Source organism: Callorhinchus milii, unplaced genomic scaffold (genome assembly GCF_018977255.1).
Source record: "Callorhinchus milii isolate IMCB2004 unplaced genomic scaffold, IMCB_Cmil_1.0 Scaffold9, whole genome shotgun sequence".
Lineage (NCBI taxonomy): Eukaryota > Metazoa > Chordata > Chondrichthyes > Chimaeriformes > Callorhinchidae > Callorhinchus > Callorhinchus milii.
In genome coordinates, this window is record NW_024704750.1 from 21,932,257 (window position 1) to 21,951,457 (window position 19,201).

At 40.9% G+C, this 19,201-nt stretch overlaps 1 protein-coding gene across 1 annotated transcript in view; it reads right to left on the bottom strand.

The window, feature by feature from the left end:
* Nucleotides 1-19,201, bottom strand: part of LOC103186809 (centrosomal protein of 128 kDa) — a 167,194-nt gene that overhangs the window by 91,740 nt on the left and 56,253 nt on the right. The window contains 3 exon segments of the mRNA XM_042337996.1: nucleotides 3,096-3,260; nucleotides 7,348-7,802; nucleotides 7,805-8,348. Of these exon segments, the coding sequence (XP_042193930.1) occupies nucleotides 3,096-3,260; nucleotides 7,348-7,802; nucleotides 7,805-8,348 (1,164 nt within the window).

Sequence of the window (19,201 nt, forward strand, 5' to 3'; positions counted from 1 at the left end):
AGGTGTTGGGAGGGAATTTCTCTTGACGTCAGCAGTCCTCCAGATAAATTGTTTGTGGGATTACTGTTTGTGGGATCCTGCTATCACAAGCGACTGCCTATGTTTGCCTATGAAACTATATTTGACAGTAATTACTTAGATGAAATCCAAGGTGTTTCGATGGGATAAGGTGCTATGAAAATATTTTTAACCTTTCAACCAGTAACCATTTAACTATTGGTGAGTGGGGACAATTTTGTTAATCATCCCTACTGTTGGGTGTGAATTTTGATCACTAGAGGCCATAATGCAAGCTGAATGTACTCCACAAACAATCCCCCAGACAAACTGGTCATTCACTTCACGGTTGTTTGTGGGATGTTGCTGTGTGCAAATTGGCTGCTGCGTTTGCCTACAAAATACACGGTCATTTCATTTGACAGAAATTATGTGTGAAGTGCTTTGAGACGTTTGGCCTTTACAGGCACTGCATCAAATGCAAGGCTTATTTATTATTACCGGGAAATACAGGTGTATTCTGTACAAGGGCAAACCTGAGGATGCACTTTGCGGGACAAGAGCTCATTTGTGGTCCAGCTCGGGTTTAGTCTGGTCTCCTTCATCCCTCTGTATTCACTGTGGATCACTTAACTTTGGTGCTTAAAGGGTGAAATCCTCTTTGGAGAGATAACAAGGCTTGTGATGGTGCACTTCGACGGTTTACCTTTCCTGTGATATGATTAAATTACAGCTGCTCATCCTCTCCCTATTCCCACCCCCAAGATGTTAATATGATTGTCAAAATCAGGCCAGCAACCTTTCACAGGGGTTTCTGATCCGTTTCATTTCAAACACGATCATAATCAGAAAGCCCCTGGAGTCATGATAAAGCGTCCACAAATATCTGAGACGTGCTACACCGAATTTAAAGAGACACTCATGTAGCAGTATTGCGAATTGTTTTGCATATAATTAACATAAGAGAGTAGGTGCAAGAAATGGCCATTTGCTCATCAAGCCCCCACCCTCACATACACTGTGTAACTCGTACTCTTTTCACGAACATCCTCCCAACATTTCATTTTGTAGGGAAAGCAATGCATGATATATCATAGAATCCTAGAATTATACAGCACAGAAGGAGGCCATTCGGCCCATCGTGTCTGTGCTGGCTCTTTAAAAAAGTTATCCATTTTAATCCCACTCTCCCGCGCTCTCCTTATAGACCCGCAAACTTCTCCTCCCCAAATAATTATCTACTTCTCTCTTAAAATCTGTTATTGAATCGGTTCCCACCAGGCAATGCATTCCAGATCTGAATAACTAAAAAAAAATTCTCCTCACCTCCCCTGTTTCTTTTAACAACTATTTTAAATCAGTGTCCTCAGGTTACCGACCACCCATCAGTAGAAATAGTTTCTCCCTGTCGAATACCCTCATAATTTTGAAAACTTCTATTAAGTCTCCTCTTAACCTTCTCTGCTCCAAAGAGAATAATCCTCCCTTCTCTCGCCTCTCCTGATAACTGAAGTCCCTCATTCCTGGTACCATCCTGGTCAATCGCCTTTGCACCCCCTCCAATGCCTTAAAATCCTTCCTAAAGTGTGGAGCCCAGAACTGAACGCAGTCTCTAACTGAGGTCTAACCGTTGTTTTATAAAGGTTCATTATAACTTCCTGACTTTTGTATTCTATGCCCTTATTTATAAAGTCTAGTACCTCACTATGCTTTTTTAACAACTTGGTCTACCTGTTCTGCCACCTTCAAATATGTACTTGTATGAACCTCCAGGTCTCTCTGTTCCTTCACCCCCTTTAAGATTCTACCATTTAGCTTATATTGTCTCTCCTCATTCCTCCTCCCAAAATGCATCACCTCGCATTTCTCCACATTAAACTTCATCTGCCACGTGTTTGCCCATTTTACCAGTCTGTCTATGTCCATTTGACGTCTGCTACTGTCCTCCTCCCTGGTTACTACTTTTCCTAGCTTAGGATCATCTGCTTACCCAAGTCCAGGTCATTCATATAGATCAAAAATAGCAGTGGTCCCAATACTGATCCCTGGACACTTCCCTCCAGTCAGAAAAACAACAATTCAACACTACTCTCTGCCTCCCAGCCAGATCGGTATCCGCTGTCCCTTTAATACCATGGGCTTCTATTTTGCTTACAAGTCTCTTATGCGTCACTTTATCAAACACCTTTTGAAAATCCATACAAACTATATCAACTGCACTACCTTCATCCACCTCTCCATTACTTCATCAAAAAACTCTATCAGGTTTATTAGACATGATTTATCCACTCCGACCTCTTAACTGTTCAAACCTAGCCATACACTGCACTCTCCCCCATCTAACCCAGATGTGAACCCACCTTTGTTCAGCAGTCTGCATCTACATGTATACCATAGACATTTACAGTGAAGAAAGGGACTATTTGTCTCATTGAGTCTACATCAGCTCTCAGATTGTTAATTCAATCCCTCTGCCTTGCCCTAGCCCATAGCACTTCAAGCCATCTGCTCCCTCCGCTCAGCAGGCTCCAGCCTGCTCCACGTCACCCGGTGGGGTGGGTGGTCGGGCTTTCAGCCTCTCTGCCTCCCACCCAACGGAACTCTACCCCACAGTCTCTTCACCTTGCTCCATCCCTTGCTCCTTCAAGTCACATCTCAAGACCCTCCTGTTTGACCGCGCCTTCAGTCATCTTTCTGTCCCTATCCTCCCTGCCCTCCACCCCTCCCGATCAAAATTCCCTCCTCGGGTCCAAATCCCTGACTGTCCAGTCCCTTGGGATGTCCTCCCAATGTAAATGTAATTTGTTGTTTAAGTGGGTATCTTTCACATACCCATCTATTTGCCTTTTGAAACCCATAATGGACTCTGCTTCTACTGCCTTACTTGGCATGGCATATCCTCCAATACCGTTCCCTTAATTTCATTAACTCAGCACCAAGGATCCAGCTTTAAGCAACAGTTTGCTGAAATCAGGAGTGAAACATCAATTTGTTAACAACCAAGTGCTAAACTCATGAAAACAAGTTGTGGTTTTGTTTCACAGTTCAGTTTAATGACGGCTGCCACCCCCGGCATTCCACCCAAGAAATCCCCTCACCTTATCCTCCAAGTCTTGTTTGTACATCTGACACCTCCTCCTGAACTTGGAGTTCTCCTCTGCACTCAGGGTTAGTTGCTCCGCGAGCTTGTCACATTCATTTTTCATCTTTTCCACCTGGCGTCGCTGTGCTTTTGCCAAGTTCTTGTCGTCTCCCAGTTCTGCCTGGAGGTACATACAGTGAAGCAGCACTGATGAACGTCAACCAACAAAATTATCCTCCTTTGACAAATACTCTACACACTGAAATTACATGCCTAACATGGTACATTATTCATCATCATCATATTAATAATGCTTGCATTTGATATAGCGCCTTATCACATCTTCGAGACCTCTCAAAGCGCTTAACAAAATACTTCGTAAAATAATTGACTGTACATTTTGTGGGCAAAATGCGGCAGCCAATTGCACATAGCAGTGTTCCACAAACAGTCGTGGATTGAGTGACCAATTATTTTTTTTAAAAGAGATTTTTTACTCCCAGAAACGTAAATGGTAAATGGACTAAAACCAGGTTTCTACTTACTTTGAGGTAAACAGAGATGTTACGTGTTAGGAACAGAAGGCGGTAAAGGCAATGTTTATTACCCTTCCCACAAAATACAGTCCAATGCAATTAAAGTAGCCTCAAGTATCAATGCTTCAATCTGACATTATTCAAAATCTGAAATTAGCAGGACGTAGGTAATTTACACCCAGTACAAATCTAATTTTCGCTCATGAAAAAGGGAATTGGAACCTTTCAATTGGTATTGTAGTGGTTTTAAAAGGTCTGTACCAATGATTCCCATGTCAGCCAGTTCAGTGCTGTCACAAAACGAACAGGAGATAAAAAACACATTACACCCAGGCAAGAACCAACATATCTGGCGCTTGTTCGAGCCACGTTGCAGCACTTCGGCTTGAATAGTGAACCAACCATGCAAATTGGAAATCCAATTTGTTCAGCTCCAATTTCATCCAAACTCCATCAGGAATCATAACTCACTTCGGGGTTTAGATGAAGTAATAAAACCATTAATTTCCTTCTCTGGATAATGGCATCATCTGGAAGCTCACAACATTCTGGGCCTTGCATGATACAGTAGCATGTAGAAGTGTTAACGCTCTCAAGATTGTCAGTGATAAAATGCTTTCACCAATTCAAGTCACAGCCCTCTTTTCTTGAGGATTGTTTTCAAGGCTCCAGGTTTTTTTTACATAGAATTATAGAAATTTATATTATAGGAAAATGACATTTGGCCCATTAAGCCTAAAATGGTGCTCATTCATCCACTAGAACCAACGATTCTGATCCCAATTTCGTGCTCTTCACCTGTACCATCTTATATTCCGCTCTTAAACGTTACCCTCTCAGCCGCAATACTACTTATAGCAGAAGATTCCATATTCTGATAACCTGCGTGCATGAAACTTTATTCTAACATTCCCCTTAAATCTGCTTCAAACATGGCCCTCTCAGTGAAGCTACACGACTACCATTATAAAAAAGTGTTCCATGTTTTCTTTGCAAACACGCACAGAATTGTAACAAGCAATGAGGCAGGCCTTCCCTAATGTCTAGCTGAGTTTTACTCAGCCTTACAGGGCAGGAAGCACACAGGTTTGTCCTGAGTTACCTATGCTCAGTTGGGTAGGGACTGCAGAGCGATTGGTTTCCATCTCTTAGGTTAGAGAATGGGAGGGGGGTGCAAATGCAGACAAGATCTGTAGTTCTGCAGTTATGACAGAAACCAAAAGAGCTTTTGTGATGACAGGAGAGAAACTGGGATGACGAGAATGGAATTAAAGAGAAAAGTACGAGGCAGAAGGTCAAAGCGTGCGTAATAAAATGTCTTCAGCTGATAACAGAGCTCGTGTTCTACTCCCCCATTCTTGCCGCTATCTAATCTTTCTAAAAACATAAATTACTTTGGTTAGTGCTCTCTTGAGCTGAAGTGATACAGGTATCTGATAGTAAGTGAACACATCCCATATAGCTCCTTTCCCGATTTGTACTGAACTTATCATCGGGTCATAAATCACAAACAAGCAATTAGAGTGAATTTTAGCTGAAAATGTTGGAATTACAAAGCGGATAGTGCAGGTGAATTGGTTTTGCTGCCACCAAGCATTAGGGACACACTGCAGCATACAGAACCACACTGCAAAATCAAACACCGACAAACACTACTGATGCTAACCATCAGAAAATCTCACTGGGTTCATTATGCAAGGATTGATTGATGGTTTACCCACCTAACCACAGAGCCCAATGAAAGATGACAGCTGCATGACTCTTATTAGCTTCCCCCTTGAATCACGTGATATAAATGGCTAATAATGTTTGCATTTGATATAGCGTTGTTATTACGTTGTTGAGATATCCTAAAGCACTTCATAGAATATATTGATGATAAAGTGCAATTGATGGTATATTTTGTGGGAGCAACGCGACAGCCAATTAATTGTGCACTGCAGTGTCCCACAAATAGTCGTGGATTGTTTGGCCAATTTTTGGGGGGCTGCACTGCTTGATGGGATTAATAATTAAACAACATAAGAATTTTAGGCCACACTTCTAACAACACAGCGCTCCAACAATATTGCACTGGCATATCAACTTGGACTGTTACCTCAAGTTCTGACATCAGGCTAGAACCTACAGTTCCTTACCACTGAGGCTAAACAACTAACAGGAAAGAATCATTTTTGAACAGACTTAGCTACTCCTGACTCAATCTCCTCCTATTCACACTCAGAAACAGCTGATGCTATATTGTCCTGAAAGGCGAAGGGGGACAGGTTTAGGTATGCTCTTCAGTTTTAACAGACACCAGAAGAGGGCATCTGTTGACGGGAAAGTAACTAGGATTGGAAGAATAGAATTAAAGAGAGATATGAAGAATGTCAAAATACTCCATAATAAATGTCAAAATGTCTTTAGCTGATGATAGTGCTCAAGACCCCGATGCTGAGCCAAGAGACCACTGGAAGGGTGGGGTGCAGGGGAGGGACTTTGACGGGGACGGGGGGGGACAGGGACAGAAAGGATTCATTTAACTTGTGGGTTCTCGCCTGATGTCAGGACTTGAGATAACAGTCCAAGTTGACATGCCAATGGAACTGTATTGTTGGAAGTGGCATCCTTTGGGTGAATTGGTAAACCCGAGGGCCAATGCACTACATGGAAACAAAGATAGGCCTTTCGAACAAAAGCAACAAAAAACCCTGTAATTTATTCTGGGAATTTATGAACTAAAGAGAAGAAAAATATTGCAAAGGCAATGATCCAGGTGCCATTTACTATAACACCTCAGTAGATACTCTGTACCTATTTATGGGACGTCCTCCCGACACGAAATGCGCTATACACATCTAGTTTTGTTGTTGTTGTTGTTTATAACACTTTATGACCTGGAACTCTGAGTTGTAAATACACAGAAAAATAAAATTCCATGTCCACTTGTAAGTAACAACCTGATTAGAGCATAGCCAGAAAAGGGTTACCCCAGCAAATTACATGAACCTATTACTGAATCCGCTTTGTTTTAACATGTGGAGCCCTGTAGCTAAGTGGTTAGAACACTCGCCTCACAAACGAGAGGACCCTGGTTCGATTCCCGGGCAGGAGTAAAACCTTGGGTAAGTTTCCTTACTCCACATGTTTCTGTTTACCAACAGTAAGTGGGAACCTGGTTGTTAGTCGCTTTTCCAGGGAAATAATCCCTTCAAAATTATTATTTTTTTTGTATAATAATTTGGTCACTCAATCCACGACTGTTTGTGGGACACTGCTCTGTGCAATTGGCTGCCGGTTTCGCCCACAAAATATACTGTCAATTCACTTGACAGTATATTCTGTAAAACACCTTAAGACGCCTCGAAAGTGTGATAAGGTACTATATCAAATGTAAGTATTACTAATATTATGTAAAAACAGTTTAACATAATATAGCATTTGAATATATACGACATCGCTGAACGCTATTCTAGATTATAATTTAGTTCTCCCTCCCTTCCAGGAACAGCATATCCGGATTCCAGCAGTAAATGAAACAATTATTCACGCATTCTCAATTTATCCTGGACAGATCCTGTTCGTCATGGATTTACCATCAAGTGGAAACGGCTCATTAACATTTCATAATCTTGAACACGTCTATCAGGTGCCCTATCAATCGTCGCAACTCCAGAGAGAATTGAAGATGAAGCCTACAAACCACTCCAGAAAAAAAAAGCTACTTCAGTATCAATTAATGACCCTTACCATGAGTGTTCTGATCCGATTCTCCATTTCCTCACGTTCATCGTGAAATATCCTAATCATCTCCTGCACATACTTCTCATGTTTAGTCTTTAATGTCTGCACCTCGAATTTAACATCCGCCAGTTCTCGTTGGTGGACGTCTCTCTCTAACTTCAACTGTTTGTCGAGGGAAGAAAGTTCCTCTTGGGCCAAGTCCTGACGGGCCTTGGCATCCGCAATCACTTTACCCATCTCCTTTCGCTGTTGCTCTTCTTCTGCTAGTCGATTGGTGAGCTCAGCTCGTAAGCTACTCAGTTCTTTGATGGTCCGTTGTCTTTCCACCAGCTTCTCATGGTCTGTCTCATGTTGGCGGTTCAAGGCTATGATCTTATCTTCTAGGCATTGGTTCTCCTCCTTGGACTGTGTGTACAGAGCATCCTGTTTATGCAAGTCGGCTCCAATTTGCTTGAAAACCCCCGAACGTCTTGGAGCTCTCGACTGAGATCCATCTGCTGGGCTTTCAGCTCTTGAAGTACCACGTCTTTGCGGTGTAGATCCTCCTCCTGCTGCACTCGCTTCAGGATCACATCATTCAGCTCTTTCCGGAGTATCTCCAGCTGATACATCGCTGCAGCATGCTGGCCCTGTAGTAGCTCCTTCTCTTTACACACACGACTGTTCCTCTCCATTGCCTGGCTCCCAGCCTCCTTCTGCTTCTCCAAGTTATGTTCCAGTTTCTTACACTTGACTTTCCACTGTCTGATGGACTCTTGGGCTCTCAGCTTCAACTCATCCTTCTTCTTTTCGCACTCCAGTCTGAGAAGCTCCACTTCCTTCAGTTGGTTCTGGTACTTGCCGGCTTCCATGTTGGACTCCTTCAGCTGACGGTTTAGATCTGCAACCTGTTGATCTATCGATTTTCGATCTTTCATGCCATCTTCGTAACGGTTCTGGATTTCCTTCAACCGCTCCAACATCCTCAGTTGTTGCCCCTCTCTCTTCTCTATGTCCGAGGTGAGAACCTTAGAACAGAAAGTGACATCAGCTAATATTAGCGTATCTGACTAACCAATTCCATTTTCCACACTGATCTTTATTGCGATCTTAATTGTATTTACGATCATCAGTCTACTCCTGTCTGAAAGTGAATATGACAGGGGATAAACCATGTCAATGCCTTTTAGGGTTATTGGCTATCAACCTACGTGTAAAGGGAGCTAACAAGGGCTGGACACCAAACAGACTAAGGGATAATTGAGCACCAATATAAAGCTTGAGGCTTGGGAGTGTGAGGGGAGAGTCTGGAGAAGATGGATATACAGAGGTAGAACTTCTTAAAATAAACCTTGCTTTCTATGTGCAAGTCACAGTTCGCAAAGGACAAAAGTGGTTTGTCCGCAACCAAAAGCGATCCCACCCCTGACACCGTATGTGGGAGGTTTGGATCACAAAACTTGCACTATAGTTTTCATAAAAATTACCAGTGGTCATGAGATGTATTAACCCAACTGGAAATATTTGCTCTCAAAACTTTAATATTTGTCAAATCGAAACAATGTCACTTAACTTTGGTGCATTTGTTTAACGACAGAATCCCTGAGTAATGTATTAAACATCACATTTTATAGGTGCCAGAAAAAATCTGTGACTGCAAGCAGTTAAAAAATATACACAATTTTTCAACATCTAAATAAATAATAGGCAGTCCTTGCTACGGGATGGCTCCATGGTTGTGAAACATTAGTTTAGTCAGTATCGCATGGTTACACTTAAATGGTGGCAGCATAGAAATAAAAGGCTAAAGAAATAGACCATGCAGATTCTGGCCAAAGAAATGCCTCAGCATTAGTGTCCAAGTACTTATCTGTGCCAAACATACACTTCCCAACAAAAGGAGGAGGGAGGAAAACACACTAAAGCGAGAAAAATTGTCTTAATGTACTGCTGGCTCAACCATTGATGTCGCCATGCTCAATCTTGTCTTGTAGGACTAGAATCCAGTTGTCTTAAAGGGGTGATATAACTGACATCTGTTGCTTCCTTAGAAAATGTGCTTACATATCCAATTCATACTAGGCAGAACGCTCTAAGCTATATAGTGGGGTAAACCGTATCTCCACCATAGCAGAGTCCATATTTGTGAGTACGATAAGCTGCAATGTGGTAATGTTGGGTATCAATTCACCCAGCGACTACAGAAGCATAACTGGAATAACTTTTTCTATACAAAACAAATCAAATACCATGCAGCTCCTGAGTGATAAGCCTGGGAGATTCCTTTAGCTCCTACCTATGCTGAGAATCAAATAACTTTGCAATCATCCGGCATTGGGTTTTTTTTTGAAAAGAGAGTCACAGCAGTGGGATCGAAAACACAAAGAGAAAAATCTGAGAAAAAGAGAAAAAAAATGGAAGGGAGAGATAAGAATGGAGAGAGAAAAAGAAATAAATTATGAAAAGCAAAATGACAATTTATTGTAATAACAATCCTTGCATTTCACCCAGCGCCGTTCATGTCAGATATCTCAAAGTGTTTATTTACAAAGTGGGGCTTGAACCCACAAACTTCTGACTCCGAGGCGAGAGGTCTGACAACTGAGCCAGGCTACCAGTGTTACAATCCACTTACCAAATTATAAATTGGTAACAAAGGGTGAAAATGCTTTAAAATTTACACAAGATGTTTTTTGAAAAATGAATCTTCAGCTCAGAAGCATTCATCAACCTTCTATATATTGACTTGTATTACCATTTTGCAAACGTTCATTGTATGGCCAATTAGACGATGACCCATTTCTATGGTAACAACCTCTTAGTTATTGAAAACTCCAAGGGCTTTAAATGCATTGTATTCCCAGACAACAAAACATTTTATAAATCATTTGACGTTCTTCCGATAAGCACTTAAACGTAGTGGGTTTTTCAGCTCACGACTGTAAAACTACAAATAAATTCTGCTAGTTTAAGGAGCTGCTATAAAATGTAGTTATAGTGCCTATTCTCTCACTTCAGCTCCATTAAATGTGCTGAAGGCAAAAAAGAGCACAAGTAAAATAACTAGGCAAGCTTAAGCTAGCTCTGAAATGAAGCCAAATTTTATAACCAATTAAATTTACATTTCTAATACCTGAAATGATTTTGCTCACTAATCATTTGACATCTTAAGTAGGCACAATTTCTGCAGGAATCTGTAAATTAAAATATCTAACAGACAAGAAGGAAAAAGGCTGAAATAATTCTCAGCCACGACTGCATTTATTTCCATTCCTAGAGGACGTACAGAGGTAAACCCCACAAATGCTTTGTTAAGGCATTTGACGAACGGAACAGCTAAACTATTTAATCTGACAACACTCATGAAAAGTGTCATCCGTCTTCTCAACCACATTACCTGTGACAAATGTATTGAAAAATAAAAAACAACAGGATTGTCGGCCAAAAAAAAATGGTTATGAATTCAAATGCTAACATTTATTATACAACAACAAAAAAATGACAATGACAGAAATGGTCAATAATGGGGACAAAACTTTTGGTTTTAAAAGCTGTCAACTAGTTAGCATTTTTTTTTTAAAGAGGCAGAGTACCTTTATCATTCAATTGAGAAAAGATGCCACTTTGTAACTGGTCAGATGGACCCAATAGTCTTTTCCAATCCTATACATCCCTATGCTCCTAGGAGAATGCTTACAGCTATAAATAAAAATTAAAAAACGGTTTGTGGGACATTGCTGTGCGTAATTTGTTGCTGCATTTTCCCCACAAAATATAGTCAATTGACTTAACAGTAAATTCTGTGAAGCGCTTTGAGACGTCTCAACGACGAGATAAAGTGCTATATCAAATGCAAGGATTATTATTATAAGAATATGCCAAGCATTGGGCTGCATAGGTCAATTCACATATGTGGGATAGGTTAAGTGGGTGCAAAGTAAGTGTTTCTGAAGGGCAAGTTTCGGGCAGACACCAGAAAGTAAGCCTGACCTGCTGAGTGTTCCCAGCGACTTCCGTTTTTGTTTTCAGATTTCCAGCATCTGCAGCATTTTGTGTTTTGTTTATATTTGATTCACTGCCACTTCTCTTCTAGGAATGCCTACCCTGAAGAAGTTTTGCTCTTCTCTTCGACGTGACTTTCGTTCTTCCCTTTTGCCCTGCTCTCCATCTTTGCTATCTCTTTCCCGTTTTCACAGCCACATCTCTTTCCTCTGTAACTGTCTTAAACTGCAACTATTTCCATATGGATTCCGTCTTAAATTCCACCCTTCCTGCTTTCAACCCACACACGATCACAGATACCTCTGTGAAATTTAGCACTCATCTGATCACTGCTCTCGCCGCCGCGTCTGACCTGCTGAGTGTTCCCAGCGACTTTTCTTCTTGTTACCAGAAAGAATTTCTTTGCAGAGAAGAGTAATCTAGTTACCATGAAAGATATTTAAATCTTTTTAAAGGTACGGTGGTAATAGCTGGAAAAGCAGTGGGAAGTTTGCCCGAATGTCTCTGAGCCTTGCTCTTGTCACGTTGCGCCTAATAATCTCGGTGTTCAGTAAACAGAAGTATATCCTTGCAAAGAGAGAGAGAGAGAGAGCCCATTCTTGGCACTGAGGAATTTTCATGTGTAGGTGACATACAAAGGTGGACCTTCTTAGTCTGGTTTTGATCCTCTTAAGCATGGTGATGGGTTCCCACATATCAGACACGCGGCTGGCCAAACAAAAATGAAGGGTAATTAAGGATACATAATTTTTTTTTAAGAATCATCTTGATACTATAATTGGAAGAAGATAAATGAAAAAAGCCTTCTTCATCCAAACCACCTGTGATCTCCTTTTGTTGAGAAACCCCAATAGTAAGTTCTCAAATGCCAGTTCAAACGAACAACCCAGAAACATGGGGAGGTCTTCTATGTTCGAAAATGCCGAACCCACACTCACAACACATATAGTAATTGGCAAAAATGAGTCTTAGCACACATTAACTGCCCCTACATCAGAGATCAATGATTACATCCTACTTTACCATCTCTCCTCTGCGCCGGGGATTTTTCTTCTCTTAGAAAACAAGCACGGCACATCTGACATGACACTAAAAGTGGTGATGTATGTCTATGAAGGAATATCTCGACTATCTGCACACACGTTTTATTTGAGACAATACGCCATATGAAAATACTTGAGACAAATTCAGATGATCAAAAACAGATCCACTGGCACCGTCAGGATTTCATTCACTCCTCAACAATAACCTAGCCAAGGAAATGGTAAGAAAAATAAGCTGCTTTTTCAAGTACACAAAGCATTACAAATGCGAACAACTCGACATTAACCTTCACCTTTTCCCTATGATTCTGTCGAAATCACTCACAATCCCACTGAGAAAATGGGAGTCGCTGAGGTTCGTAAGTTGTTAAATGATAGCTAACTTAAATCTCGAGCACTGCTGTGAAAAGGCCACTGATAAGCACTGCGACAGTTCCAGGTCACTTGAATTTCAATTCCAGCAATTTCTCATTCTCCAATTAATGGACAGTAAATGCAGTCAGTTTTACGCCACAAACGAGGCTTGCTTCAGATCCTATTTTCAGATTTATTATTTGAAAACTATAAACTATTACATAAACTGAAATGATAATAACCCTTGCATTTGATATAGCACCTTATCACGTCTTCAAGGTCTCAAAGTGCTTCACAGAATACACTATAAAATGAATTGACTGTATATTTTGTGGGCGAAACGCAGCAGCCAATTGCAACAGCAGTGCCCTATAAACAGTTGTGGATTGAGTGACCAAATTACAGTATTATTATTTATACTGGATTATTACCTCCAGTAAAGCGATCCGCCAATCAAATAACAACCGGGTTCCTACTTACTGCTAGGTAAACAGAGGCGTATGGAGTAAGGAAACATGTCCAATATTATGCCCTGCCCGGGAATCAAACTATTAATACTATCATTATTTATTTATTTGGTATTAATTAAACTCAATGCATTTGTTTGAAAATAGAGAATGGTTGTCACGAGGACGTAACTGCACATAAGCAGGACCTGGGATGTTGATATCGGTTAACCTTTCCCAATGCTAACACAAGGTTCACATAAAGTTTTTAAAAATAGTTATTCTGAGAAAGTAACTGAATGGGGATTTAAACAAATAAAATAAATCCTTGCATTTAGCATAGCACCTTTCACGTCAGTAGGATGTCCAAAAGCACTTCATAAGATAAAATGTAAACGTGTTTTGACCACAAAATATACAGTCAATTCACTTTACAGTATATCCTGTGATACGCTTTGAGTCATCTCAATTACATGATAAAGCGCTATATCAAATGCAAGGATTATTACTATTATTAAAAGTGCAAATGACTGTGGGTTTTGTGGGTGAACGCTGTAGCCAATTTTCGTACAGCAAAGTACACAAACAGTCATAATAATAATCCTTGCATTTGATATAGCGCTTTTCACGTCGGGAGGACGTCCGAAAGCGCTTCACAGAAGACACTGTAAAGTGAATTGACTGTATATTTGCGGGCGAAGGCGCCAGCCAATTGCGCACAGCAATGTCCCACAAACAGTCGTAGATTGAAAATGACCAATTTATTATTGTTTTTGGTTTTGGAGGGATTATTATTAGGCTCTGTGTGGAGTAAGGAAACTTGCCAAAGGTTTCGCCCTCTGCCTGGAATTGAACTCAGGTCTCTCGCTTGCAAAGCGAGTGCTCTAACCACTGAGCTACAGGACTCCACGTCATGGAGTGAAAGAGCAACTTTTTATGGGGGGGGAGGAATTGTTGGCTTGTGACTCAGAGGCAAGAGCGCTATCAACTGGGCCAGGCTGACACACAAAGGTATCCAAGCCACATAGCAGTGGAAATTTCTTGAAGGTACAGGATGCCTAGGCTAATTGATATTCTCCCATGGGTGACAACGATTCCTATTTGTCTATAGAAAAATAAACTGTAGTTACTTTCTGCAGTGCCATCAATTCTCTGTTGCAACGCCATTTACATGAAACACATAAAAGGTTTTCTGCAGACCATCATAAAAAATATCTCAATACGTGTGCTATAAATAGAACAAGCTTCATTCTGGAATAATGCGGTATGGAAAATAATTCAAATCAGGACATCAAGAAGTATGTAAGCCACTCAACCCTTTGGCATATTTTAACTTCCCCTTCAATAATATCAGTAATCTGTAGCTCAACAGCATTTAATTCATTTTGAATTGGATGTTCGAGGAGGAATTTACTTAGGCCCTAAAGGACAGTATCTGGGATTGTATCTTGGAGATGATGTACAATTGATTTTTTTTATTCAGAGTTTCCAATACTTCGACAGTCTCTTCAATTTCCATGCTGCACAGTGATAGGAGACATCAAAGGGCAAGAACCTGCAGGTAAAAGACATTGAAGTAATTGGCAAAGAATTGAAAACACCAAGTTAATCAGTATAGGCAGTCGGGGGTATGTCTTTCTCACTTATCTTTCTCTGACTTGGGCCATCATTGGTGGAGTTTGACCTAATATTTTTCACTCAAGCATTCTTCTGGGGATTCTTGTAAAAGAGAATGAGTGAACCAGGAAACAATGCAAATCCCATTTCCTCTCTTCTGTGCTTTACCCACCATTAAATATTAGTCAAAGCAGAGTGAATTTCAAAGATGTTTTAAGACTTATTTGTCAATATCTTTGCTAAATTGGAACAAATTATGTGTTTGCTAAATTACTTAAGAAAATAATATTAAAAAGGTATTTATTCAACAAGTGAAGATAATTGGCACCATGACAGCCACAATGGGGGGGTATGACCCCTTTCTGTGCTGTAAAATGTTCTAGGCTTCTCAATCAGCAGATCTCCAGATAATTCTCCTTTCCTTCTCAACTGCACGCGCCTTCTCGTCTCTTAAGATACTCGCCAGAACACCACTTTTCCCTCTTGCATGCTTTCTCCTTCCCCTCAGTTGTTTTCTCGACTGTCATGAATCTTTCAGATGCCCTTGCAAGATTCCTACACAAAATCGCCTCCTCATTTGTTACTCTGCTGTCACTCGAGTCACGTTAAGCCAGCGACGGATAAATGAATCTGTTTGTGGTTGCTACACGATTTGTAAACCAGATCGCTTCACACATTTTTTCAATAGCACAGAACAGATGCAGAAATATAAACTGAATGATATAAGATTCTATCTCAGTACAAAACATTGAGCTGCCAGCTACTGGATTCTTTCTGACTTTCCGTCTCTTGAAGTTTGAATACATTTTGGTGCAGGCTGATACATTGACAGAATTGCTTTTTTTAAACACAACAATTTTGAGCCCAACAATGAACAGAAGGTCAATAACATAATATTATACAAGGACAGCATGTCATCAGACTCAACATAAATGTAACGTTCATCACATAACAGACAAGCTTTGACATTACCTTCCGCTGATACAAGCGAATGTAGAGTGGGTGTGCAGTGTATGAAGGATGTCTTCATTCAAAGAATGAAGACAACCTCACAAGGTTGGCAAACTTTCTTCTTCATTTCAGCTCTCTTCCACACATCCCACTGGAGACTTGACACTGCATTGACCAGTAAGAGGAGAGGGCAATCAGAGATCAGAGTGCCAGAATGGATCTGCCAAACTGCACACCATCAATGGCTGTCAAATCCAATAAATAAATAAAGATGGACAAAAGTACAGATATCACTCCAGTAGATTTATCCACACTGTCAATAAACACCTTCTTAAGAAAGCACACATTGCCAATTCAGTGGACCCGCAGGGGGGCAGCAAAGAGGCATGCAATTAAGTGTCTGCCTAGCAAGAGGCTGAATGCTAATAGTTTTAGCACCGAAACAGAGAAGAGTAGACATGACATGGGAACATAGGAACGGCAGGAGGCCCTCCTGTACCTCAATTAATTCTTTCAATTCCAAATTCCCACTTTCTCCCCATATCCTTGACCTACTAAACATCTATCAACCTTACTCTTGAAGGTGTGGATGGATCCAGCATCCACGGCCTTTTGGGGGAGAGAATTCCGATTTCTACCACTCTTGGAGTGAAAAAATGCTTCCTGATTTCATTCTTAATAGCCTGGTTTTCATGTTAAGACTATTCACCCTTGTTTTGGATTCTCCCACCAGAGGAAATAGCTTCTCTGTATCTACCCTATCAAATCCTTTAATCATCTTAAATACCTTAATCAAATCGCTCCTCAACCTTCTAAACTCAAGAGAATACAATCCAAGTTTACTCAGCCTTTCCTTGTAACTTCACCCTTTTAGACCTGATAACATTCTGGTGAGCCTGCGCAGCAACCCCTACAGGGCCAATATATCTTTCCTGAGGTGTGGTGCCCAAATTTGAACGCAATCTCCAGATGAAGTCTGACGTTATAACGCCCGATACAGCTGAAACATCATTTCTTCCCCTTTATATTACAGACCCCTTGAGATAAAGACCAACATTCGACTCGCCTTTTTGATTCATTTTTGTACCTGGGAACTAATTGTTAATGATTTGTGGATATGGCTACCCAAATCTCTTTGCTCCTCCCACAGTTTTAATTTCTCCTCATTAAGAAAATATACTGCTTTATCTTTTTTCAGTCCATAGTGGATGACAACAACAACAAGATTCCATTTATAGAGCGCCTTTCACATCGGGCGTGATGACCTCACACTTCCCTACATTGAACTCCATCTGCCACAGCTTTGCCCACTCACTTAATCTGTCTAAATCCCTTTGTAACTTCCTAATCCCAATTTGAGCCTCCTATGTTAGTGTTGTCTGCAAATTTGGATATAAGTTCCTCCATCCAAGTCATTTATATATATGGTGAATAGCTGAGGTCCCAGTACAGACCCCTGGGGGACCCAACTTGTAACTTCCCGCCAATCAGAGAACGTTCCCTTTATCCCTACTCTCTGTTTCCTGCCTCCCAATCAATTACCAAGCCATGTCCGATTCCATTCTCTTCCATTTTCGCTCATAATCTTTTGTGTGGAACCTTATCAAATGTCTTCTGAAAGTCCATATAAACGACATCCATAGACACTCTCTTATCCACCTCCTCAGTGGCCTCCTCAAAAAATTCAACTAGATTAGTTGACCACCCATGAGGTTTGTTTCTGTCAATGCACCAGCATTCTGCCCGTCCATGTGGTGAAATTGCATTTGTGTGCAGGTGGATAACAGTAACAGTGTGACTACCTCCTGACAATATTTCTGGTTAAACTCCAGCAGTTACCCCAACTCACACTCAGGGCTCTTGGAAATCTGCACCTAATACTTTCGGGAATTAGGAAAGCATGATGCGTCCTTTCAGAGAGAGAGTGCGTATTCCATTCCAACAATCTATCTCTAGGATTTCCATGTGTAGGTGGTGATGCATGGAAATCTCAGCTCGGTTTGGATGCTCTTAAGCACGGTGATGGATTTCTGCATGTGTCAGACACACAGTTGCCAAAAAAAAATATTTCTACAACAGTTTGTTATACTGAAATGCCAGGTTTATTAAATGAGTCTCCAATCTCTCTCACAATATCAGCATGAGGTCACTGCTTTCTTTTCCCAATTTTGTATTGATTGTCAAGGCAGGATTCATGATTGGTAATTTTAGCTGAACCCATGCAAAATAAGCATTGCTCGCATGATGCACAGTTCACAAAAAAGGAATTTTCAGAAAGAAAGTTTAGATCAGATAGTGGCTAAAGCCAAGTAGTTATTGAGCCAGAGGGAGCTGAATTAACATCAGCAGATACAGTCATTAGCCAAGGGTGTTTCAGCAACTGGGTCATTTTAATGGTGTATGTAAATTCAACTCGGTTACGCTGCCTGGTTCAGTGGCTCAAGAATTCATTCAAGCCAGGTCCCCCGATGAGGCCATCAGCACTCGCTGTTCAAACCAAACTATTCAAAATAATGCTGAAATGATGGAAAGCTATTCATGTATCTTTTAAAAATCAAATATTCTTTTAAACGGACAGTGAAAAGGTCCCTCTTTAAACCGCTGCTGTCAAGCCTGCAACTCAAAATTATGCCACACAAAAAAAAATCACATGTGCATGCAGAATGTTGCAAAAGTTCTAGATCTGTTTATGGCTTGCATCCGTATTGAATAGTGCAACGATTAAGGGAAGGGGGAGCTTCCCTCTCTAACCTCTACGAAGCTCTCCTCACTGGCAATTTTGCTTCCCTCCCCCTGTAGGAAATTGGTAAATCCTGGAAAAAAATTATTTCAAAATTACTCTGTGTATGCGTTTGCAAGTAGATGGCATGTGATTTCACCCCCACTCCCGAGATTACAGTTTGATCAGTTTATAATGAAAAGTTTATCAAGCCAACTTGCCTAATGCACAGCTGTGTTAGTTAGTTAACTGGGAGGCTGTGTGAGAACAGGTTTGGAGCTTCATTAGGAAACGGTCAATGCACATCAGGGTTGAACCAACACGAATTACATGGAAAGCACACTCTGGAGACCACAGCTGCCGTACAATGCAACGCTGCAGTCTAATACTGCACCTGCTTCTTGTTGTAAGGTCCAAAAGAGGACATTCCAAGGCCTTTTAATGGTTCATCGCATTAACAAGATTCTCAAAACACCTTTCAGGTTTTTGCTCCATGTGCAGCAAAGCTCCACAATTGGTCGAGTCAAAAACTACCCTCCCTCCCACACTGACAATATATGGAAGAGACAAAAATAACCAAATACACAGCTTGATTGCTGGAAGCAAAGAAGCACCTTCACTGCCACTGGTGTAAACAAGACATTGGTCCATCTTTACCTGTTGACATTTTTGATCTTTTATCTCAAAATGGAATCTCCTCCATGACTAGAGCTGCTTCCGAGAAACTCGTTCAAGTCAGATGCTCTCCA